The sequence below is a fragment of the Charadrius vociferus genome, unplaced genomic scaffold (genome assembly GCF_000708025.1).
Source record: "Charadrius vociferus isolate BGI_N301 unplaced genomic scaffold, ASM70802v2 scaffold862, whole genome shotgun sequence".
Classification (NCBI taxonomy): Eukaryota; Metazoa; Chordata; class Aves; order Charadriiformes; family Charadriidae; genus Charadrius; species Charadrius vociferus.
The window spans coordinates 1041885-1068541 of record NW_009647209.1 but is presented as its reverse complement, the minus strand read 5'-3'; the positions used below and the strand labels follow the sequence as shown (position 1 = coordinate 1068541).

General features: G+C 42.2%; 1 protein-coding gene across 1 annotated transcript in view; it reads left to right on the top strand.

The window, feature by feature from the left end:
* Positions 1–331: 331 nt before the first annotated feature.
* GPR39 (G protein-coupled receptor 39) overlaps positions 332–26657 on the top strand; it is an 83927-nt gene continuing 57601 nt past the window's right edge. Inside the window, exon 1 of the mRNA XM_009895860.1 lies at positions 332–1199. Coding sequence (XP_009894162.1) covers positions 332–1199 — 868 coding nt within the window. The remainder of the gene's footprint in view (positions 1200–26657) is intronic.

The following is a 26657-nucleotide window of genomic DNA, read 5'->3' as shown; positions in this document are numbered from 1 at the left end:
AAAGGAGAGCAGTTCACACCACAAAGGGCTGGAGAACGGCAGCTTCACTCAGTAAAGAAAGGAGGAGGAATATCCAAAAGGAGCAAGAGGTGTTTGCCATAAAGATAGGTAAGAGCTGAAACACTTTCTCGCTCGGCTTATTGACTCAGTGGCTGTCGCTAACAAAACCCGCAGGTGTGGCTAGTTGAGACGCGTTCGTTGTACCTGACTGCTCTGACCTGTGCGTCTCGGGGAGAGGGGCAAAGCAAGAAAGGATCTATTTGCTGTGAATCTGAACATCAGAGAGGGCAGGAAGGCTCTTCCTCCCTCCTCCTCCCCCCAGGGGATGATAATGGCGGTACAGACATCCCCTTCAGACTGTTCTCATCTCATTGACCACAGCCACATCCCTGAGTTTGAGGTGTCTCTTTGGATCAAGATCACTTTGGCTTCAGTGTACATCTGCATCTTTGTTGCGGGTATCTTGGGCAACAGCATCACCATCAAGGCCACCAGGATCCTGCAGGAGAAAGGCTACCTGCAGAAGGAGGTCACAGACCACATGGTAAGCTTGGCCTGTTCTGACCTGCTGGTCATCCTGCTGGGCATGCCCATGGAGTTCTTCAGTGCCATCTGGAGCCCCTTTTCCACCCCCAATGGCAACATGGCTTGCAAGCTCTACTACTTCCTCTTTGAAGCTTGCAGTTATGCCACCGTGCTGCATGTGGCCACCCTCAGCTTCGAGAGGTACGTGGCTATCTGCCACCCCTTCAGGTTCAAGGCAGTCTCTGGACCCCGCACGGTGAAGCTGCTCATCGCCTTTGTCTGGGGGACCTCTGTCATAGTGGCTCTGCCACTGCTCTTTGCCATGGGCACAGAATATCCCTTGGAAACCATCGAGGGCTACCGAGGTACGACTGCCTGTGTCAAGCCTACGCCCAGACACCACCTCCCTCTGCTGAAGCACAATATGACCATCTGTACCAGCCTCTCCTCCAAGTGGCCTGTCTTTCAGGCCAGCATCTTCAGTGCCTTTGCTGTGTACATCATAGTGCTGGGATCTGTCACCTTCATGTGCCGCAGCATGATGAAAACTCTGATGATCCACAAGGAAGGAACTGTGGCAGTGAAGGGTGGACTAAGACACCAGGAGCAGTACCTAAGAAAAAGCGAGAGCTCAGAGGGCAAGAGCTCCAGGAGACAGATCATTTTATTCCTGGGTAAGAGCCCCGTCCTACTCTGACCCCCCTCCCCTGCCCCCTTTCCACATAGGAAGGAAACCCAAAGGCCTCCAGTTTATCTCACCAAGTTCCCCCAAATGAGAGATGTATGGTTTGAAACTGTTGCGAAATGAAGGAGAGGGATACTTTTGGTTGTGATGATATATTTCAAGAAACCTGATTTCCCTTCATGTTTTTGACTCACTCTTTTTGTTGTTAGAACAGGTGGGAGGGAAGAAGGAAAAATCCATTTACTGTCTGCTATTTATGTTACTTGATTACACTGCATACCTACATGCAGCAATATAGGTAACAGGGTGTTGCTGCTTTACCTTTGGGGTAGCAACAGGCAACGGTTGCCTGGATATAAAGTAGCTCTACTTGCATGTTTTCCCATTAAATTACAAATGTGAGCATGTTTAGTAAGGCTCTTGATGGGAGGGAAGACTGTCTTGCGAGATCTGAAGCTCGTCCCACTCCGAAGGCATGTCCCTGTTAATTCAGGATGCTCCCTGGAGGGTACTTCTGTAGCCTTGGCAGTTGTGCCTGTGTTGCATTAAGAAAGCTGGGCTGGAGAGTTGATGTGGTCTTGCAAATTGCTGTTGCCCTCTTTGAATTTTTTTTCCCCCGTTTTATTTGAAGGCCTATAACCTTGGAATTATGTTTGATTCTGATCTCTCTCGCTACATTTGTCAGACAAAAACTAATCAAGCTGTCATTTCACCAACTTGGAATCTTTCCGGGCTGTGATCCATGTAGCCTCCACGTTTGTTGATGCTCTTAGAGGCACCCTTAATCATGCCCTGGCTGAATTACTGCTAGTTCTTGTTTTGTTGGGTTGCTTAATATGATACTGGATATAATAAATGAACCATCTAGAGTATGAATGCACAGTAGACCTAGTATTCTGTGTTGCTTTTTGGTGCTCTGTGTGATATTGCAGAGGGGGAATTGAAACTCGTGGGTCTGTCCACTTCTACAGCTTTAAGTACTTTTTTTTTTTTTTTTTTTTTTTTTGAGCATTCTCTACTTCCTCATCTAGTCCTGCTTTTGCCGTGGTCTATGGTTCGAATGTGAAGCTGCAGGGTACAGAGCGCAGGGTGTACTTGGCTCCTTTTCTGCTGCACCTGTATTAGATTTGGGAAGCTGGTGAAAACCTGTCATACAGACAAGGCATGTGACTCGAAGGTTCAGGGAAAGGGTGGAGTTACACACTGCACCAGCAGAGAGGGTGACAAAGGCTTCAAATGGAGATGCGACACTCCAGGCTGTACAGAGCTCTTCCTTGTGCTCAGGGGGTATAACTAACAAAAAAATCATCTCCTTGCACAAGGCATCTGTTCGACTGGGATGAGAGGCCCCGTATCTGGGTGATTAAAAGGGTTCGCAGTATCCTTACTCCACCAAACGTACTGATTTCTGGGCTAGAGGCTTAGCAGATAATGCTAAATACAGCATGTTGCACAAAGCAGAAAAAGAGAAAAGGCTCTGCTCTTTAGGTGCTGCTGTAGGATCCTTAAATGCCGGTGGATCTCTCTCCCCTTGTAAATTATCATCTACAGCTACATTAAAGCCCAGTCTAAGATCCAAATCCTGTAGCAAGTTCTAGCTAGGTTGAGAGATGAAGGTAAATTGCCGCAGCTTTTCTTCCCCTCCTTGATTATTGTTCCTGCTTGGTGATGGTCTAGTGTGGAATAGAGCAGACCTAGTGCTGCTTGCAGAAGTGTTAAAAAGCTAAATGAAAGTGATGGGCTTGCCCTTTATTTTAAGAGAATTTGCTGCCAGTATCTGATGCTTTCTCTGTGCTGTCAGCTTTCTTGAGCCAGGAGATACTTCTGTGAATTCCCCAAAATTATTTCAGTAGCCAGACTCTTAACATGAGTCTGGCTAATTTACTTGGGTTGGGAAATAAATTAATAAACAGAGGAGGAAGAAACTGTGGCCTGCATCCCTGAGAACAACGCAAAGCAATTTAATTTGGAGATTTCATAAGAGTGATGCTTTAGGGCAGTTTTAACCCAGACGAAATGAACATATAAATTGTTTACAAATCGCTGAATTTAAATATAGTGATTTAGAAGTCCTCTCTGTTTTTCGTTTAACAGATGGGTCAAATTAAAACAAATACTTGCACATTCCCAACATATTTCACTTTTAATGTGAAATGTAAATGACAGTATATAGCATGATGTCTTTGAGCACCTAACAGCAATAAAAACAATTTAGCATTTTCTTCTTCTAGTTGTTAAAAGTGGTAGGTTCTATAAAACAGAGATTAAATTCATAAATCACCTGACGATGAGAAAAAGCTAAGTAGAAGGAGATGCAAGAAGGAACTGATGCTTTTTTAGTGTCATGTTATTCTGTGGCATTTGAGAAAATTTACGAAAAAGATTGTGAATGTTGAAAGTGAAAGTCTACTTGCTGTAGGTAGTATTGACACTTGCAGGATGGGCTCCAGATTGGGTGACAGTGCTGCTATGATGGAGGAGGAAGGTGATGAGGGGCTAAGCGAGGAGAGTAGCAGCACACGGGGCAGGCTGAGCTCATGCGGGGAAGAGCCTTTGTTCAAAGAAGGTGGCTGTGAGGTCCAAATCTTTCAGCTTATAGCCCAGATGGTCTGGTTGGGGATTTGACGTCCTTGATGTGCAGACATCAGTTCCTTCTGTTTCTGGCTACCTTGCTACTCTCATGGTGGAGAGGACAGACTGGCCCAACGACTGCAGTAACAACTCTATGCCTGGTGTTGGGGAGGGGGTACTTCAGGGACTGTTCACCTCATATTTGGGTAGATGGACCCCAGTGGAGAAATGCAAATTTGTCCCAGTATTTTGGAGAAAATAAATTCTGTTTTTATAAAGTAGGCTGAGCAGTGCTATTCCATCTAACTTCTTTCCCAGTATTGCTGTTGGCTTCAAGAAAAACATGATAGTACATATAAGTCTCTGCTTAATGCTCCTGAAATAAGGCATTTTGTGCTTTTGGATAGACTGGGGCATACTTCCTGCATTCTCTGCGTGTCTGATTTATTTAATCATCTTCTGAGCCATGTGGTAAAACTCCACTGCCTCCAGTGGGTCAGCCCATCTATATGAACAGTGTAGATCGACTGGTTGATACTGTGTGGGTTAGCTATGTTTGTTGTTGTTAAAGCAGCTTTGTTCATGTCAGGACAGCAGATCTTTCTTCTAGTGAAGGAGGAACTACAGGCTGGTCAGTCTCACCTCTGTGCCCAGCAATATCATGGAGCAGATTCTCCTGCCTGCTAAGGTACCTGGAAAATAAGGAGGTGGTTGGTGACAGCCAGCATGGCTTCAACAAGGGCAAATCGTGCCTGACATATTTGGTGGCCTTCTATGACAGTGTTACAACGTTAGTGGATAAGGGGAGATCAACAGATGTCATCTACCTGGACTTGTGCAAAGTATTTAACACCGTTCTGCACAACATCCTGGTCTCTAAATTGGAGAGACATGGATTTGAGCAATGGACCACTCGGTAGATAAGGAATTGGCTGGACGGTTGCACTCAGAGTTGTGGTCAACGGCGCCATGTCCAAGTGACAAGCGGTGTTCCTTAGGGGTCAGTACCAAGCCCGCTGCTGTTTAACATCTTTGTTGGTGACGTGGATGTTGGGATGGAGTGCACCTTCAGCAAGTTTGCCGATGACACTGAGCTGTATGGAGTGGTCGACACACTGGAGGGAAGGGATGGCATCCAGGGGGACCTGGACAGGCTGGAGAGGTGGGCCTGTGCTAACCTCATGAAGTTCCACAAAGCCAAGTGCAAGGTCCTGCACATGGGTTGGGGCAATCCCATGCACAAATACAGCCTGGCCGGAGAATGGATTGAGAGCTGCCCTGAGGAGAAGGACGTGGGGGTGTTAGTTGATGAGAAGCTCAACATGAGCCTGGAATGAGTGCTTGCAGCACAGAATGCCAACCGTATCCTGGGCTGCATCAAAAGAAGTGTGACCAGCAGGTCAAGGAGGGTGATTCTGCCCCTCTACTCCACTCTTGTGAGACCCTACCTGGAGTACTGCATCCAGCTCTGGAGCCCCCAACATAAGGACATGGACCTGTTGGACCAGGTCCAGAGGAGGGCCATGAAGATGACCAGAAGGCTGGAGCACCTCTCTTATGAAGACAGGCTGAGAGTTGGGGCTGTTTAGCCTGGAGAAGAGAAGGCTTCAGGGAGACCTTATAGTGGCCTTCCAGTATCTGAAGGGTGCCTACAAGAAGGCTGGAGAGGGACTTTTTACAAGGGCATGTAGTGATCAGTCGAGGAGTAATGGTGTGAAACTGGAAGAGGGCAGATTTAGACGTTAGGAAAAAAATTTCACAATGAGGGTGGTGAGGCACTGGAACAGGTTCCCAGGGAAGCTGTGGATGCCCCATCCCTGGAGGTGTTCAAGGCCAGGCTGGATGGGGCTTTGAGCAACTGTGTGTAGTGGGAGGTGTCCCTGCCCATGGCAGAGGGGTTGGTACTAGATGATTTTTACAGACCCTTCCAACCCAAACCATTCTATGATTCTGTGAAGGGCTACATGGGTCTGGATGAGCATGGCCTGTCATGAATAGCAGGGAAAATATAGCTGAACTTAATTTTTTGAGTGGTTCATGGCAGCATTTGTTAGTAAAAGTTTCTCCACTCCCCAGCAGCAGAAACTGGATAGCTATAGGGCTTATGAAAATATTTGGTTGATGGCACTTTGATGAAACACAGGCTTTTGCCAGTTTTCATAACCTCCTAATGTCCAACCAACCCTGACAGGGATTGATTTTTTGGAAAGCTTTGTGGCTACTCAGTCTTGTCTTTGGCCTGTGGCTGTAAAGGCCATGGCAGTGATCAGAGGGATACCTAAATGGTTACGTGGTGCCACTGGGGACCTCTTGCTGCTCCAGCACCTGAGCTCAGGCCCCTGCCACTGTAGCAATGATCTCTTAAGAAGGGGTGAGTTTGGAGCCTTATATGTACTATTATATATATTATAAGTGGGTTGCAGCAAACAAAGAAGAATGTAACATAAGGATCCTGTAGGAGAGAGATCCAGCTAGTGCGATGATTATAAATGTTAAAAAAAGAAGGCCCTTTCATAGCTGAAACTATGTATGTTAAAAATCTTTAGGAAATGTTAACAGGTGGCCTGGTCACTGGGAAAGGGGAGTGGTATGGGACAAGGCTCCACGTAAGGTGCTGGTGGGGTGGGCTTTGGCACCAGAGGCTTCGTGCCAGCAGTGCCTGCTCGCTGGCCGTGGCTACATCCTTTTAAATCTGGTCAATAACATAAAGCCACATTTATACAAAAGCAGCTGTATGGTTTGTCATCCGACTAGATCTGACTGACCTGAACTTGTACTCTACAATGAAGTGAGTTTTGACTGTCCCAGATGAAAAATTTATAGTTTCTAAAGCTTCTGTGATATTTCCCTTGGCAGCTTCAGTTTTGTGCTTCTGCTAAAAGCCTTAATTATTTTGTATAAAGCAGCCTCAAGCCTACCACAGTAAACACATTGAAATAAAAAAGTCCTTTAGTGTTGCTACATCCTCTGCTTTTCTTTGTATTACACTTCCAATTGTCCCCTTGGAGCAATACTCTTCTGTGTGCACAGCAGGGGGGTCCCACTGCATGGGGCTGCTAGGCAGTGTGGGTGTTTTGCCATTTGCCAACCAGCATCTGGGCACGGCTTTTTTGTCTCCTCACTGTGATGAGAAGTCCATCCCGAAGTCTTCCTTCCAGAATAGAGAAATACCAAAGTAATCTGGCTGCCATGAAATTGTTGAGGTGGATGCATTAAAGCACTGCTGTAGCTGCAATGGTTGGCAAGAGCCAGAGATGCAGCTGAACCTACCTAACTGGAGACCCTGCTGGTACCAGCCCGACTCCACCAGTTCCCCCATGCCGAGCGGGGTGGATAATTCTCTCTACTGTCTCTTTCCCATCACTACAGAACTGCAGCTTTTCTGCTTTGGGACCTTCTGCTGTAAGATGAATTTCACCTACATGCCTGGACAGCAAATATCCTACAGCTTCCTTAATGAGCAGGGAAGGGAATTGCTTATCATCATTTATGGCAGTACCTCCATCTGAGAAAGGCAGTGTGGTGGTGGGTTTTTTAAATAATTTTTCTTCAGTCTAGCACTTAAGTATGTCAAATACACCGTGTGTCAGCCTGAAGACAGTAGCAGTAGTGGTTTTGTGTGATGTGGTATGGTACAGGTAGCTTCAGGTCTGGTCTGCTTTATAGAGCAATAGCAGCTAGAGGCTTTACTGAGACTCTGGTAAGTGCCGTAGAAGGAAAGACCTGTCTCTAAATCCAAATAAAATGGGCAAAAGGGAAAGGCTGGAAAAGCTAGACAGAAAGAGGTCAGTGATCTGACCAAAGCCACAAATGCTATGGAGAGTCACAAATGCATCTGCTGAATCTTGTACTAGTGCCCTATCTGCTGGGCTGCCTGGTCTCGCACCTGCCACTTTTTTGGTAGTGACTGTTAAAACAATGCCAGGCTAATCTATAACAATACCAATGCCACTGTAAACACCATGAACACGGCTGTACCTTGCCATAAGCTACAGCGAAATAAAACTTTGAGTCAGAAATGAAAAGACCTCTTAGAACTTCAGCTGGAGCACTGTTTTTTTTCCCCCATATACTCGTGCTGGCAGATTAATGTTCTGCTCAGAATAAAGGTATTGTATGTAGAAATAGCCTTTCCAAAGATCACTAAGGAAATGTATTTCATAAGGCACTTGGCAAATGGGTTTTCAGGAGGCAGATTACTTCAAGTAGTTGTGAAAAATATGTGGTTGTCATCTTGAGATGACTCAGGCACAGTATAAGTTGACAATGGTAGAACTTCTGTTACAGGAAAATTAGATGCTTCTTCATAGCCTGGAAATTGGCTGGGTTTTTTCCTTACCGAAAAAGGCAAAGCTTGAAGATAGAACAAAAATTGGAAGAATAACCTAATTGATTAGATTCCAGAACACAGCTCCAGCCCATGTTCTTTAAACTCGGCTTCATTGACTCCTCTTGGTTCATTTCTTTCATCATTCCACTCAGCTGCCTTTCTTCAGAGACTTTGTTGGAGAGGTGCCTGAAGATAAATACATTGTAGGCTGGATATGATTTTCATCTCTGTGTTTTATATGGTGTTTCCATCTGTATACTTCCCTGAGCAGGGCTTCGAATTACACAAGACAAATAGGAGACTGAATGCACTGAAATAGGTAGCAGGGACTGAGCAGGGAACATGAAACACTTAGACCAACAGACCGGGGTCTGGCCATTCAACTGAATGGGACACCCACCCTCTGTCACTAGTAAGATTCTTCTTTTAGGTACTGCTTTCTGGAAAAGAGATAGAAGCAAAGGATTTACCTACTGGTGTTCAGTAAAATTTCCTTTCCTTTTCTCTTCAAAAGTATTAACCTGGTGTCAACGGCAAAACCGATCAATGCTACTGAATGCTGTTAGCACAAAACTGAAGCTCAGCTATTCAACAGATGAAAACGGAAAGGCTGCATTCAGGAATCATGGCTTCTCAGGGCAACTATGTATAAACAACCTCCTCTGAAGAGCTGTGGGACTTCTGTTGGTTTAAAAAAAAGTACATGGCCATAGACTTAAGTCAAAATTCCAAAATCCAGATATCTGTATGTTCAGTTTTCCCACACTGTAATTTAAAAAGGATCATACGCAGAAACCAGCATAATTTTCCTCCCTATTGTACAGAAAGCAGTTTGTCTACTGCTGCTTTTAACTGGACTCATGTAATAGAAGATTGTGCTTTTGGCTTAAGTAGACAGTCTTCCTTTCCTCCTACGCTGAGGGATGGCAAAATGATATGGAGAGAAAAAGAATGGAAGAATAGGGACTAATTGAGGCCAGCACCCCCAGGGTATTTAAGACTTTTGTAGTTTTAATGGAAAAATCAATGTGTGATTACACTTTGCATTAGAGTACTTAAAAATTGCTTCAACATGAAAAGTCTGCAGCTTTAAAAACAACCTGATCCTGCAAATACTTTGGTCAGAGAACCAAATTCACCACTGGTGTAATCCACATAATTCTCCATTTGTGATATATTGGCAGATATAGTCTCTATGGACATGTGACTACTGTCTTTGCTTCTGTGCAGAAGAAGCCCACGAGGATAATGAGCGCTTTTCTGGTGCTTAGTGAAAATGGTACCCATGCTTCTCTCTTTCAGCCGATGCCTACAAGGAAACTCGTATTTCACCTGGTCTGATAGTGAGCGATAGGTGTTGGTGTGCTGCTTCAGCCTAGCTCATCCTGTGGCACAGGAAGCACAAGTATCTTTCCACTTCTTTATGCTCTACCATCTGTGTTGTCCGGAGACTAAGTGTACAGCTGAGATTTCTTAAGTACTTCTGCCCTATACTTGCCTCTGCCCGAAGTCTTTAAGCCTCATTAAACACTGTTACCAGTGTTGGCCTTAAACTTAGTATTATCGTTCTCTCTCTCTCTTACAAGCTGTAGATAATAAACCCATCAGCCCTTGGTTCTTCTGGCACCCCTAGGTATGTGTTAAGAGAAGGAAGGAGGGAAGTGCAGGCAACATCCCTCGCTGTGGCAGTGTGAACCAAGAAACAGGCAGGGAGGCTGCTGCCTTTGGGGAGCTGAGGTCTGGCTGTGTCATCTCAGCTTCTGAAAAACACACTCTGTGTATCATGGCAAGCCCTCTCTAGAACATGTTTTCTTACTAGTAGAAGACTTGGAATCTGTCTCTTTCTTCAAAGAGTGGATAGAAGATTTATTTACATCAAAGTGGGGAATACAGATGTTGCTCCAGGTATGAAATTAATTGAGGGAGCTAGTCCTCAGACAGAATACAGCAGCTGTATATTAAGTAACCCTGTCCCATCAATTTTGGTCTACTGCCTTCATTCTTTGGTCAAGAGACTATTGTCTTAAGCATTAATTTTCCAATTTCTCTCTGTTTTCACAGAATCACAGAATCACAGAATGGTTAGGGTTGGAAGGGACCTCTGGAGATCATCTAGTCCAACCCCCCTGCCAGAGCAGGGTCACCTACAACAGATTGCACAGGACGGCGTCCAGGCGGGTTTTGAATGTCTCCAGAGTGGGAGACTCCACAACCTCTCTGGGAAGCCTGTGCCAGTGCTTTTCTTGCTATCTCTTCTGAGCCAGGCACCATCTCAAATGTAGATTGCTCTTGCAACTTCCCAGTTTCAGTAGATAGGACTCATTTGTGGCAAGTTCACAGATGATTTATTGAAGTCTTCACCTGTGAAAACTAAAGGCATTATCTATTCCTCTATTGTTTCATGTTCCAATTATACCACATTTCACAAAATTAAATCTTTTGTTTTCCTAGCTGATGTTGAGACCATTATCTTTAAACAATGATTGCTAGCCTGTGAATTGTAATGGAAGAGGGCTTTAATATCTGAGCATTCATTTCTAATGTGAAGCTTTCAATTTTATCTTCCATAACTTCTTGGTTTCCTAAAGGCAACATTTGTGTTAGAAACTAGGTTCAAAATTATTTTCTTCCCTTTCATTGTTGTGAGTTCCTAAACCTACAATTTTACTGGGGAGGTAGTACAGTTGAAAAACTAGCAAGAAGGAATTTTAAAATTATGTTTTCCACTGAAGGTAAACAGTTAACATTTCAACTTACATTTGGCACAATGTGCTGTAGCAATTTTTTGGCCTTTTTTGAGGGCATCATAAGCATGTTTATGTTTATGTTTCTCTATATTTAAGAAAGCAGTTATCCTTCTGATCTCTGTTGTGGATGCATGAGTAATATCAAGATCAAAATATTATGGATTAAATGAGTCTGCCAAGAACCTTTTAATTGTATAAATAGTGACTTACAAGGAAAGGTGCAACTGAGAAAGAGGTCTGGTATTGTTACGAGCTAACTTTTCCTTGTTTCCCCCTAAGCTGTTTTTAGGCATCTGGATGTTGTGTTTAATTCTCTCTTAAAAGCACTTACTATGTTTTTCTTATGAATTTTTAAAGGAAGGTATTTAAGATGAAAGTGCAGCTTATGGGGTTAGAGTTGGGGATCTCTCTGACAGCAAGTCTATGGTTGTTATGGAAGCATGTAGAGAGAGTTCTGTGAGCATTCAAAACCCACTTGACATCCACCTGCAAACAGGTGCACATACGTAATAATTACCGGCAAACTAAACTTTACCCATGAGTATAAAGAAACCCAGACACAGAACTGCATTAGAGAAGACAACATTGCTTAGCTATCCATCCTTGTCCTCACTCAGCGTAAATGGCTTTCTTTTCTCATGTTTGATTAGGTAGCATCTGTACAGATATTCCAAGAAGCCATTCTGCTCCAATCTCTAGCTGAACCCTGCAAAAGAGCTCAGACACAGCCCCTTTCAGAGGGTAGTCTAAATATTTTGTCCGTGTTCATATAGAATTTCTGCAAATCCACCTTGCTTTGCTCCTCCATATAATATCACCAGCTTGCTTTTTGTTGAATGTAATCACTGTCTTACAGCCCCCTTACAGGAGGGGCCGCCTCACACTCAGTCATTTGTTTTAGTGGTATATCTAGCTATGTGCTGCTGAAGGTGATTTTGATTTGAAGAAATACTAGAAGACTGTCCTGATTGCTTCTTCCTAGAAAAATCCCTGAAGTTCAGTATATGTTTACCCCTTCTATTAAATTGCAATAACTACAATTATTCTAGAACTTTTTCCATAAAATATAAAATTTAAATTGTGGAACTTATTGTTGTGGAGGCCAAATGTAAAAGTGGGCTCCAAAAGAGATTAAATGTAACCTTGAAGGATAGTGCTGTCAAGAACAAGATATAGTCTCCACTTCAGAAAGTCCTGATATTGCTGAGTGCCAAAAACTCGCTGTGAATAGTACAGGAAAATCCCTCTATGCTTGTTCGTTCTCCCGCAGATGTCTATGTGGGATCATCACAGAGAGAAATGAATGGACAGATGAGTCCTAGGTCTGTCCCAGTATGTCTGCTCTTAATCTGAAACTTTCTGTATATGTCAAAATAGGCAAGTAATCAGAGGCTGCCTTCAGCCACGTACAGGAACATGAGCTTTTTAAGGTGGTAGAACAAAAAGTTTGATTGGACATGAAAAAATCGATTAAAATGCTTTCCCTCAAATTCTGGTTATTTTTTTCCTACACCCCTCTTCCCCTCAAACATAACATTTTCAAGAAAAAAATGTCTTCATTACTGGGTGTGTTTTTTATCTTTCTCTGTGTGTGTATGAAAATGGGTCTGGTTTGATCAGCTCCAGTATTTGTTGATTTTTTTCCCTTCCTGTGCCTCAATTCTGTCTCTCCGATAAAGACAACTTTTGAGCTCCCTGATTTTGAAAATAAAACTGAACTTAAATTTATTCCTTAAGTGCATTAAGAATGAAGGTCCTCACCAACTGAGTCTCTTAGTAATGCTTAAGGATATCTATAGAAGAGAAGTTCTTGAAACTGCTATGACTGAGCCAACAATCAGAATTAAACTTTTAAGGTAACTAAAGATTGCAGTACCTCAGCAATAAAGTTTACAGATATTCAAACAGTCTCTATTGTAGGCATGACGTTAACATGTCAGGTTTTTAACCATTAGATAAGAACTTACATGGCATAGTGAAGGACAAACAGAAGTCAAAAGCAAGAATTCTGGTCAAGTTTGCCCTTGCCCTTCAGACAGTGAAATTGCTAAAACCTTCCAACTTTCTGTCACAAGTTTATTCAACAGATCTTTCTGATCTAAAATAGATGGAGTGGGTTGTGTCACAGGTGTTCAAAAGATGGTATTTAAGTGATTTTATTTGTCTTGAAAGCCAAAATACCTAAATTCTAGTGGTAGTAATGATGACATCAACTGCCAAAATGTTTAAAAGCATCTATTGGTATTTGCAGATGTACACATACCTTTGAAAATCTTGGACAATGATTCTACAGGGGTAACTTAGCTATGGATGTATAATGGGTTAAAATATATCTTTTTTAAAACTTGAACTTTTGAAAAAATGCAATGCCTAACTACCCATGGTGAGGTTGGAGAAGAGGGCTGAATAGCATAAGATCACTGGAGAATGGGGAGACAAACCTTTAACAGAGGCGAAAATGAGGTTGTATTTTTTAATGTAGCAAAATGAAGAATACGGCTGGCTTTGAGTTGTCTGTAAGTATATTGGGGCAGTGAGTACGAAGGAAAGAGGAAGATCGGGTTTGTACTGTGGTTTGAAAATCTCACAAAACCGATTCGGTTATGGCCATATGCAGAGTGATTCTGCGTACAATCAGTATGATCTCACTGTGCAATGAGTTAAGCTTAGCAGTCTCGATGTGCCTCCTTAGAATCGGCCCAAGGAGCCCAGCCTGTTTAAGTTAGGACTTAACATCAAGGAGTTTGCAGTTGCCTTTATTTCAGTTGTAGGGCCAAGGACCTTCCCTCCCGCGTGCACAAATCTTCCTCTTCAGCTTAGAGACTTGAGCCTGAAAGTTGTGGTACTCTTGATTAACTCTGAATTTACAAAGCTTTAAATCCATGCTGAGTGTGGATTCGCTAATTTGGTCTATAAAAAAACCCACAGCAATAGAAGAGCAAAACAAGAGAGTTCTTCTGAAACTGCTGTCTGCTGGTCTGGTGGGTACAAAGGGCCACCCCTCAGTTGGAGCAGTCTTGGAGCAAAGCCAGAGCAGATCTGACCTCTGTGCCTGTGGAGGTTTGTGAGTGTACACCTCTTCTCTATTTCAGTGCTTCTCTTGTGCCCTTTCTTAAAAGATTTTCCCCATCTAGTGTACTTGGAGGAAGTTCATTGTTAAAAGTTAATGTCTGAAGATTGAATCATTGTCTTGATTCTCTTCCCTTTTCCTATTCCTGCTCATATACGTGTCTACTGAATTCTAAAAAGCTTTTTGATAGCGACTTGAAATTCAAATGTCCCCTTTCTATTTGTCTTCTGGTCCAAGCCAACATTTAAACGCATTATTTTCTATTATAAAGAGCATATTGACAATTTAGGAAACATTCTGCTGCAGTGCAAACTCTCTGATATTACAAAATACTGCCATGTTCTCAGCATTGACCTAAATGATGGCGTTGGCACAAGAGCTAATAGGTCTATAGGGGCTATGAATGAGTACAGACAGAAATGAGAAAATTTCGAATAATGAGAAGGACGTGTTCAGGGACAGCCTACCAAATGGAGAGATGGACCAAACTAGTTTAGTAACTGGGGTAGAGAATGTGATCATTTCTGCCAGTCGATGATGTAGGTGCCTGTGCCGGCAGTGGAGGCGTGTCTCTGGTCATAAAGTCCAGTTCTCCACTGGGTTGGAAGGAAGAGGTTATGTTTATTGCTCCTTGGTGTGGCACCTCGTGACTCTGTATCCTTCTTTGGGAGGAGGGTGCTGAACTTGCAAAGAAGGTCCAGCAAGCTTACCCAAGCCGAACATTTTCTTGGCAAATACCTGTTGCCAAAAGGAGACGTTCAGAAAGCTGGCCTGGGACCACACAGCTTGCTGCACACATGGGTCTCTGCCTGTAAGTGAAGGAACCATTTCCTGTGTTTTTTGGTCTCTGAATCAAGGGCAAGATATCACCTGTGCTGTTCCTCCTCTTGCTGCTGCAGATCCACTCTGCCGGCCTGCCTTGACGCCCTCCTTCACAACCTGTGTGGCTGACAGTCTCCCTGTTCCCAGTAACTAGCATTTAAAAGCCTGCCTCTGAGTCCCTATCTCCAAGGAAGAATTGCTTTAACCTTATCAAATGGAAGTGAAATTTAAAATGACTTAATGTTTATTTGCTGGCAGGCAGGAACGTCGTCTAAATTGACTGTCACAGCTCGAACGCAGTGCTATAGGACCAAATCATAACCTCTTGTTGGCCTTCAAGGAAACAATGTTAAGTTTGGGGAGTGGAGATGTTATTTTGGCCTCCCCCTGGATGTATGGGTAGCATTCTCATTTTGAAGTTTTATACAATGAAGCTATATTTGATATTTGCATAATTCAAATAGATGAAATCCTCAAACAGGCACAGAAGACTTGATTTCATTAACTTGGGATGCAGCCATTCCCATCTCTCATGCAAATGGCAAAAACCTTTCCTGTAAGTATACTTTAAAGATTCATTTCTTTCTCTAATCAAGTGGTGAAATCCTACCCACGGGAACCAGAATTGATTTCTTTTCCCTTCAGACTGAATAGCATAGACCTTATTTGGGTTAACTTCTGTCATGAAATGTAAGGTTAACCCTTCTGTGTGCTCCAAATCAGCTAAATGTGTTCCTGTTTGCTGCTTCAACACACTGAAAATGTACATGGTGCAGTCGTCCTGCAAACGTAGCTGTCAGCTCTGCTAAGCTAAGGGAAGCTCTGCCAATTGTCAACAAGGATCTATTTCCACTGAAACCCTGACCTTGAAAGCTGCTTTTTAAATTTCCTCCTGGGCCTTGAACACTGTAATTGATTATGGTTGTTTTGGTTTTAGTCTTTAACAATCAAGGTGAAGAATTGCTTCCAAATTTGTGAAGATGTCAGGAGGAAGGCAGCTTCCCCACACCCCATGGATAGTGTCAAGGAGCCACAATGGACTCTCGCAATGCTTCCAAGAAGCACTGATGTTTCTGGTTGGAAATGGAAATCGGACAGAAATGCTCCTCTCTCAGAACTGGCACCTGTGCCTTGCTTTCTAGGGGGGACCTCCTGGGGCATGAGAGAGCTCCACTGCATTAATGTAATTTAATAGGCATCAGTGGAGAATTAAAGGTACCTGATGTTGGTCCAAGTAGTCTTAGGGAATAGTCCCTCACACTATGTAGACTGAGCCCGTGGCTGGGACGTCTGTCCATAGCAGTGCTTAGGTGAATTTCCCCCTCTTCTTGCTACTGAATTGTCCGCATATCTATGCTATTTTCTGGTTCACCTTCTTGGTAATAGAGCTCTGCATTTATTTTCTGTCTTTCAGATGTATCACTTTTCACTTCAATTGTCTTATATTAGTTGAAGCTGATAGCCTGACCCCTTGGCCACTGTGCTTCTCTGCAACATTTCCCAGTGCTTTCATCAAGAGCAGGATGCTCTGCAACATTCTAATAAAGAGCTGTCGTGAAAAAAAACAACCACAACCCCAAAACCCCAACCAAACAAACAAAAAAACAAAAAAGAGGAAAAATGTATTTTTCTTGGTAATTTGGGATGCTTAGTTTTCTGGTTCTCTTTGTCTTAGGACACAAAGTAGTCATTGGGGAGGGGGTTTTTCTCTGCATTGAAAGTTAATTTATGGTATGCTCTTTACCTCTCCTGCCCACTAGCCTGCCCTATAGAAGAAAGCCGTAGGAGGTCAGCTGCATTGAACAGCTCAAGAAAAGCCAAGGTGTCCTGGGTTTTCCTTTTGTATTAAAGGAAGTTTTTACTCTGTAACTGGTACTAATTAGTAAACCCTCCCTTAAGTGTATACACATTGTGGTCTTTGATCTCTAAAATTACGAGTGTGGGGATGCACATTGGGTAGCATGAACTGAGCTTGCTCTGGTGTTTTGGTTTCTACATCAGATGTCAGCTGCCTTTCATGAGTGAGTTTTAAAGTTCAGCACTGTGGTTCCCGAGAGCTTTCAATCAGTTTGGCTTTACGGCTTCATTAATTAAACCTTGCATTGCCCCTTCAAACCTCTGAGTTGCCTGCACCACTGAGGCATGCAAGACCCAGTGCCTGATACTGCTCAAACAAAGGAAGCAGTAGACTGAGATATACTGTCTCTGCTTTTCTGCGGGTTCATGTGACACCAAAAAAAGTGGCTTTTTGATATCAGGGAATGCTGAAACGGTCTGTCTCTGTATACACCCACAGACGTGTGTGTATGTGTATATATACATGCATATATAAGAGTATTGACCAATTAGGAGTAGCCGTCCTCACCAAACCATTTGTCGTATCTCCAAGCATGTTCCTAATGCTGAGCAGCTTCCTCACACTTTGGAGTTAGAGCAGCCCAGAGCCCTTTTGGTTGCAACATGTTTCATTTTACAAGAAAAGCAGCCCAAAATACTAGGGCCTGAGACAATTGCTTTGTCTTTGTGTATCTAGAAATTTTGGAGGTTTCTTTTCAGTTTTGGGTGGATTTTTGGTTTGTTTGTTTTAGTCGTTAAGCAGACTCAGCTCAGGGGCCCCCGGCTCCCATCCTGAGCAGCCACATTTTGGAAAAAGCCTCATTCAGCAAAAGCCCCAAGAGCCTTGAGAGTGAGGGAAACACCATGCTTGTTGGGGTGCACTGGAGATCAATGCAGTGAATTCAGTAGGAGCTAGAAGCATTTCAGTCTTTTGGTGACAACAATATTGTTGAGTGAATCTACTGAAATCTACTTTCAAGTCATTTCAGGTCAGGAATAATTGCCATCTTTACATCACCATTTTCAAATTCTTTATCCCTTGAAGCAGCATTGAGAAAGTCAGTGTCCCTAAGGTTCAAATCTTCTTTATTTAATTTTCCTACTGTTTTAATATATTAATAGTTCTAATCATTTTTGCTCAATACAGTTTTGAGGAGAAAATTCTGAGGCGTGAGAAAATCTGTTTCAAGTGAAACTTCATGCTTTTGATCCAAGGACTGATGTTCTATAGGAGGAACAGAAACAAAAATCTCATGATAACCCCTCTGCTTTCCTAAAATAGAAAACCTGCCTAGTTAATGAATATAAATGAATGTACATTCACTTCCTTTTTTTTGAGGTTACTAAAGCTGATTAACATTAGGTACCACAATTTATTTAAAGCAGTCGAGTAATTATTCTGCTTCCTATCCTATGAACATGCAACTTATTTATTACTGAGGGTTTGGGTTTTTTTTAAAGTGTATCCTTGAAATCACTTTGGGGACATATCTTTGTCATCATCAGAGTTTTAAAATAAGTATTTTACTATAAGTAATTCTGGTATACAAGCAAAGAAGAAAAATTGGGCAACGCTATAGAAATTCAATAAACTGTGATGCATTGTCTTACAGGAAAGCACCTGAAATCCTTAGGAGCGAAATAATGTATTGACAATTTGGGGTTACACAAGTAGAATTCAATATTCAGCATAATTAAATTAGAAATTGATAGATTCAGCAAAACAAAACAGTTTTTCATATAAAATTCAAAACAGGTGAAGCTACTTTGCTTTTTTCTGACACTGGGTGGATCAAGGTGCTTTGGCTGAGACTTATTTTCTAGCAGATCATCATAAAGTGACTTGTTTGTGTTGGCCTTTCCCGTTATGTTAGTCTAATGAGAATTTATTCTCTGCTTGCTAGTAGAGGCTGCCATAGCTTCTGCTGTGTTGTTAGTTATGCCAAGCAGGTTAAGTTACTCGGTCTAGGTCTATCTTTGCTAAAATTGCATCTTCCCTTCTTTCCAACCATCCATCCTCAGGACTGAGAAAGACAGACACAGAAGTAATCAGATATTGGCTGCAGTCAGAGGTGGCCACGAGCTGTGCAGTTGTGGAGATTTTGCAGGCTTGTTCCTTGTTGTCCCTTTTGTTAACTTTAATAAGCTGACTGTTGAACAGAAAGCCCTTTAACCTGGTTCTCTAATTTTGCATAGTTTGAGGTATTATCAGAGTCTTCTTTGGACTGGGAGCACTTTAATTCCTCATGCTTGGTAATTGTAAGGGCATATAAAATTGTGTGCGAAGGAAAAGAAACATTGGGATTCTTAAACACAATATTATTATTTTAAATGTAGTGACACCGTTTTATATCAGCTATTACTTCAGTGTGAAAATTCTATTTCAGGATTAATGACTAAAACATAGGCACCTCTAGCCAAAATAAATGAAACTGTTGACGTGAGCACCGTAACAGAGCAGGGAGTTTCAGTATTAGGTCTGCCTTCCCACAGGAACGCATGCATAGCTCTCATTAATATTTGCAAGTTCTGCATATGTACCCGTAGAGGAACATACACAACTTAAAAGCTGGGGGAAAATCAAAAAGAATCTGCTCTGGAATTTTCCCCGCCAAAGCACTTGAACCTCATCTAAGGAGTGTTATGGAACAGAAAAGAGTTCTGCATCTGGTGAACTTTATGGCAAAGTTGCATTTCATCCTCAGACCAGTTGTAAAAAGACAAGTTAAAATAAATCTACATTCTGCAGATGTGCAGACAACTCATGAATAAAATGTAACTCTGCAAGCAACCTATTACGGCTATAATAACAAGTTAAAAAAAATCTTAGCAGCTGCTCGTTTAGAATCACCAACTTCTGAAAACAATGATATCTGGTAGCCCATCCTGACTTAGCAGAAGCAGTACTGATTTACACAAATGTTGGTACTTCAGTGAAGTATCTTGTAATTTATTACGTGGTAGTGTTTTGGAGCCCAATCTGAGACCAAGGGCCCATTGTATTATGCACTGTACAGATGAGAAAAAGGAATCTCTATGTCAAAATGTACACAATCTATGTAGTTAGAACCAGAAAGAATGGTAAAAGGAAATTCGACCTGTACAGTTGATCTTCTCTAGCTTTTATTAATACAGCTGTTGCATATTAAGTGCATGTATTAAATATTTTGAAACTAGATAAGAAATGTTTATTTGCTGAAGAAAAGTGGGCCAGCTACTTCTGAGAGCTACAGGCTACATGACAACTGTATAGCATGTTTTAAGTAATTCAGTTTTGCATTTCTTGAAAATGCACATGCAAGAATCTTCATTGTAAAAACAATTATTTTTCTTTGAAGACTTCACCATTACCAGGAGCTCCAACATGTGTTGCATGTTTTAAGATTATTCATCCTGGGTTAGTCGATGAAAATGAACGACAGTCAGCTGTCAAAGGGAGATGGATTTGAGCAGCAAGAAATGCTACTGGTAGACTTTCATTGTCAGCCACCTCTGATGCTGATGTTGGAAGATGAAGAGGATAATTTGCACCAGCTTGTAGCTGCTCAGAGGAAAAATAACTTCTGTGTATTTGCAGATTAGGCTATACATAGGCTTTGCTTCTCTGAAGAAAACTCCTTAATATAACTTGCATTGAGGCTCTGAAATATAGCCTGTTTGTATTCCTCCCTTGTCAGTGTTAGAAAACCTCATCTCTCCCTGATCTGCATTTGAACAGTCTTCATTTTTATCTCTTTTAGATAAAGGACTTCTCTGCTTTAAACACTTCCTCTCTTTCTCTCTCATTTGAGCATGGAGATGTTGGGAGTTACTTTTTTTTTTTTGTCTTGAGCCTGTGCAATAGTCCAACTATTTGCTTTACAGTGTCTCTGGTTTGTCATTGATGGGCAGTCATATTTCCAAATGGACTGACTACAGCTCTCCTGGGTGAGTCTGTTTTGTCTGATTGTGTCTTGGAGTAACACAGGGACAGCCTGCAGGCTTGTTTGTTCATAGTCCTGCACATTCAGACACATTGGTGCATTAGATGTCTGTGCTTTATGCATTTAGGATGGCAGGCTTCCCATGACACATAGGGTGTAGACTTATAATTTCTAATAAATCTGCAGTTTCATGTGCAAAAGAATTATATGGAGTGTAGAAAAATTAAGAGAGCAATGAAACTGTACAGTTTAATTCAGGCACGCATCACTCCACAGGAATAGCCATTTGTGTGAGTGATGTGAGTGTCACTTTAATGCTTGCTGCACAACCAAATATTTTGGACTTCTGAAAAGACCAGCATCTGATGCTAATAGTGCAGGTTTTCTGAGCCCATGATATCAAGAGATGAAGAAAGGAAGCTGAAAAAGGAAGCTGAAACCTCTCCTTCCTTTCCCCCATCTTCCTTTACATCTTCCACCCACATGCCGGTTCTAGGTCAATCAACAATGAACAAACGTGCAGTATCTCTAAATGGGCTAAATGCGTACAGTTTACTGCTGGAACTTGATTTGAGACCAAATGTGAGTAATTAATCACTTTTTGGAGACTGATCTTCCTTTTTACCCTAGCTGCAATCCCTTTCTCCTCAGCTGGCTGAACATCAGTCTGTAAGTATGTACCTGCAGATAATACAAGAAATTACTTTGAAGCCTTCTCTCCCTGAGTATCTTCCCTGACTTTAATTTGGCATTTTATATGTGGAAAATATGATTATATAGGCTGTGATTTGACAGAGGGTGTTCTCCCCTTGAATGCCCGTAAGACTAAAAGTGATTGTGAAGTGTCCACCACTTTATGCTTCAAAGACATCTTCCTCTTTGTAGCTTATAAAATCCTATAAGCCAGGAATGTCTCATGTTCATAAAATCTATGGCTCCCTCTTGCATCCTAGCCATAATAGTTTTTTTACGGCTCTTGTGCTCTTCCTCAAGTGGGCAGGATGGTCGCCTGAAAACAAGCACCGAATCTGTTGACCAGCGGTATAATATGCATAGTCTGACTGAAGAAGAGGTAATATTGTCTGCTCTTTTGTTTTGGAGCCAGGCCTAACAGGGTTTTTTAATCCTCTGGTTGGAGAAGGAGGTGGCAGCTTCATAAAGCCGTATTACTTGTTAACTGTTACAGATGAAGATAATCTGAAACACAAGAACTATCAATAACAGAAAGCACTGGACAGAAGAAAATTTTCTATATAGGAAATTGCCCATCCACAGCATACTAAAGATTTTATGCCTTTCATAAGTCAGGATTCTGACTTCACCCAAAGCTTTTATGACTCCAAATTTTTATCCTGCTGTCCAGCTGCCCGTTCGTTTCTTTTGGAGAACCAGTTAAGGGTTTTCTTTTTAAATCACCTTTTCCATGCCCCAGCACCATACACCAAAGTATATGCATATACTTTGCTTACAGTCTGGCCAGGGTTATTTATTATTTAACTTACTTGCAATTAGGGTTATAAAACTGAAACTACTTTTACCCTTTCAGAGTTACGGAGCAAACAGCAATTTTCTCAGTGCTCAGTAGTAGCAAACTCTCTCCCTTGTTCTCCCCTTCTTCCCCCAAATCAAAAGTAAATAGGATTTAATTTCATTCCCCCAGCCCCTACCTTAAGTTGTTTTGTCTCAATGGCACCATCACCGTGATTTTATTTAACAAGTTTTGTTCTTAACACCTTTTGAAATAAACATGTTTACTAACAATGACTTTGCTAAATTTGTAACCCTTGCTCTAAGGGATTATGCCCTCAGGTCCTCTGTGTTTTGCTATAGAAGGATTGGACAGATTTCAAATGGTGTAGCTGGAAGAAGAACAACCTTCTGAGTATCTTTTTCTTTTCTTTTAAGAAGCAGCATAAATTATTTCAATGACACACACAAAGATTTGTGTTGCAGAATAGCTGGAAAGAGGGTTTCCCTCCATTTGTATTCATGACAGCTTCTACATATCCAACTATCAAAACCTATTATGAAGAGCTGTATTGTAGTGTAGATAGATTTTTATGCTTGTCATAATACAGATCTATAGGTAAATTTCTCAATGATACACCCACTGTCATATTGCCACATTTCTTATAGAAAATATTCTTAATGAGAACTACCAAGTAAAATATCTTTACTGTGTAAGTTTTTGTGGTTGCTCAGTTTTAAGAAGAATATTTTAAATTATCAGGGTTTTTTTCAGTTTGGAGCAAATTTAGAAACACAACATTGAAACCAAAAGTAATTTACTGGGCTAGTTACTTTCTACATCCTGGTTTTTAATAAGGTATGCACGGTCCAGCAAGCTTCTTTCTATGACTTCCAGTGCTAGATTTTTCCTTCTTCTCATTTATACATGACTTGTCCAGCCCATATTAGCAGCTTATTCTGGAATGAAATTTGGCATGTTGATGAACATCCAACTTTCCTTGACTCCCATTTTGAACCTAGGGTTTATTTCAACTCTAGGGCTGTCTTTAAAACCCAAAAAAAGAAAAATCCTCTATTTCCCAATGAAAGGAGTAACTTCCTACATTTCTTCAGTGTTTTAGTTCTCATCCTGTCCTCCCTCCCTTGTTTCTCTATTGCCTGTTATTAGCTGAAGTGGGGCTGAGGGTGGGATGACCATGCAGTTACAGGGAGGGAGCATGAGGGAAAGGAACTGGGGAGAAGGAGAATAGGGAAAAAAGGGTTACCCATTTATTTCAGAACTTTTCTCATCAAACTGGAGATATTTAGAACAACACTTTTGCTGTTTGTTTTTTTTTTCTTACAAGGATTAAAATAAAAGGTCTTGGTCTCTTTAGCTCAGCACTTAGGAATACGAAGCCCCTAACAGATCAGTAAGATAAAGCCAAAAGGTATTGCCATGATGGTTTGGTCTGATCTGCAAAATCAGCAGTTGAGGTGTCCCCTGTTCCTCCCACCCCATAAATAGCAAACCCTTCTGGGGCAGGGGAGAAAGAAGAACTGAGGGCAAAGCCTGTTTTGGGGGCTCTCCAGGCAGCGTCACATCTGTGGTGACACTCCCTAACGCCCACTAATGCACACTAACCTCACTTCTCACACGTACAATCCCAGAGGCGTACACCTGCTACCGTACCAGAAATACTGCTGTTATCCTTAAGCTCTGACTAATTTCCTTTCCAAACATAAAAATGACATCAGCCATTGACTGAAAGACAAACTCGGTGATGCCAAGAGGAAAAAGAAATCAAGAGTTAAAAGATGCCCCTCCCCGAGGAAAAGTCCAGAAAAGTGCTGAGAGTGCCCAGTTACAGGTACTCTGGGGAGGTGACAGAGCTCAGCCACACCTGGAAAACTTGTTACATTCAAACGGGACAGCTCAGCCAGCACAAGTCAGTTACTGCATGTTGACTTGTCCTGTGGGTGGTTGGGGAGCCACCCAAAAAGTGCCCCTGTGTGAGGTGTGACACAAAGGACAACTGGTATTCCCCTCACACAGTGCTTTCCCAGAGTCAGGAGCCAAATGGTGTGACCTTTCTCTGCAGTGATTTGCAAGGTCTGGTTTTCAAACAGACACGTATTTGTCTGCTTAAAACCAAAGCTTATGTATGGGCACTCCACGTTGCACCTACAAACAGCCAGTGAGGTACCTACGCAATATGGTGTGGCACTATTGAGCTGGATCTGCCCACAACTATAAGCCTGCTGCATGTGAGATTTCTGTTAGATCTCTGCCTCTGTCTCTGGGTTCATTCGCCTCTCCCAGTCACTCCCTGTCTTTGCAGTCTCTGCCACAGCTTCTGGTTTGGATTGTGAGCACATGCAAAAATCTGCAAATCATCTAATTTCTGAGACACAATGCATAGTTTCCCTGCTGAATGACTTGCGCTCAAAAGAAAAAGGTATAAATCTACTCAGAGGAGCCCTTTGGACTCCACTTTACTGGAATTCTTATGTTTTTCTTTTCCCAAATTGCCCTGCAGGTTAAACCACTACTCCATGTTCCCTATTTTTCCGCCCCAAGTACAGTACATACTGTGGCAACAGCGCTCAAGTTTCTGAAGGAGAATAACGATGAACCCAAATTAGGTCTGTGTCTGTGAGGGAGACAAATTAAAAAGAGCAAACTAGTTTAATTACTCCCCATTCATATGTAATTCAGTTGCATTGCACTAAGAAAAATAAATGCTGCTGGGATGTTACAAGACAATTAGTAAGATAATGGAAAATAGTTAACACCCCTCATGTCTGTGAAAGAATGCTCTCCCCTCTGCTTCAGAGTAGTCTTGAAAGGGTTTTCTGAATTGTATTTCCAAACAAGAATATCTTTTCCCTTTGGAAATAAAATAAAATCCTGTCACAGTCCAAAATGGTTATTTACAGTTTGGAAATGATACAGTTCAAAGAAATCACCTTGGTCCTGAGCCAGCCACAGGGCGCAGATCCAGACGCTGTGAGAATACTCCTCCTTTGGGAACGAAGAGCGATAGGTACACTTTCTCACCCAGCAGTTTTGATAGCGCCCTGTGTTTCCTGTGCCTGCCTTTCCTGTGCCTGCCTAGCAGGCACATCTAAATGCATCCTTGGGCCTTTCACAGCAGCTGTTTGAAACATTTCACAAGTATCTCAGGCGCTCTGATGTGTCACAAATATCTCCCTTTATTATGTTCAAGATGGAGGACTTTTTTCCCTTCCACTGTGACAGCAAAGTTAGAACGGCAAATTTGCCATAAACTTGCCAGCTTATCTTCCTAGCACCCGTCAGCCATAAATGCACTTGCCCCTTGGCTACGGGGTCTGAGACTCAGGCTCTGATCCCAGCTCCTCTATGGTCCTGCTGAGTGACCTTGTTCAAGCTGTACTGTCTCCCTGTGCCTCGGACACTTCTGTACCATAGGGATAATGATTTCTGACTCTTTTGTAAGTGTGTTTTATTTGCTACAGTAGAGTCCAATTATCCTGGCTTTTGCCACTGCATGAATTACCAGCTACCAGCACCCGTGGGCACAGCAGGGTGAGCTTGAGCATGTGTGGGCATTAACGCAGATTTCCTCACTTCTCTTGTTTTGAAGTTCCTCCCTTGGGGTAAGGAGTTTGGGGATTTTTCTTCTGTGTGAGTCTGTCAGCTGCACAACTCCCATTAAAAGTCAACCTCCCTGTGCAACTTGATCGAAGAAAAAATCCTGTTTAATGTGAGATTAGTTTAGGCTTTTGTACTTGGTTTCCTTGGGACTCTAATGGCAGCCTGAAAAGAAAATCACCCCTGAGAACATCTAGCACTTTGGGTTTCACATAAATGTAATCCAATTACCCCAGTCTAGGCCATGCAGAACTATTTGGTCTGAGGTATACATCAATCTAGGAGAAGTACAATATACTGAACTGAAAAGAAGGCAGATTGGGCATATTTCTTAATAGCATAACACAATGCAATTGCCAAAGGAAAGGCATATGCTTCTGTCCTGCATTACTCAGTGCCTGAACTGAGTAATATGGGGGGGGAAGAGGGAGTGAAGTCCTTATGGGGAGGGATTTTAGAGGTATCTTCCCTGGAGGCCAGTTTTGTAAAGGCATACCATCTGGTGCATTCAAAATGCAGAAAGATTTGTTCTTCAGAAGTCTGAGCCAGGGATAAAAGTCCATCCCTGCCAGGGATGGCTTAGCTGTATCCAGAGAGAGGGATGAGTTTTATCACAAACAGCGAAATTCTCCTTTTCCTCCGCCCTTAACCTCTAATTCAAACATCAAATAGACCGATCTTACTGTAGCTGCTGGTTTCTGTAATGAAAGTTTCTGATGTCCTTGCTTACTGTGAACTGAGCAATGAACTGTTTCATTACTATTTCTGCTTTGCTTCCAGGCACCTTCATTTTACACAGAGGTCAGAAAGGGGTTAAACACAAACGCTGACTTTATCCCAAGCAAAGCCTGTATCAGGACTCAAACTGTCTGCTTCTCCCTCGCATGCCTTGAGCAGCAGTCAGACGACTACTGTGGTGCAGATGCTTATGGCTGCTCTTAGTGTCAGCCTCAATATTGGCATCTCCAAGGCCTGAGCTGTAATGATTGAGCCTCTTTGCAGAATTAAGCATTTTTTACCCCGTGCCTTGCAGGGTAGATTTCAAATTGCCTTTTAGAAGAG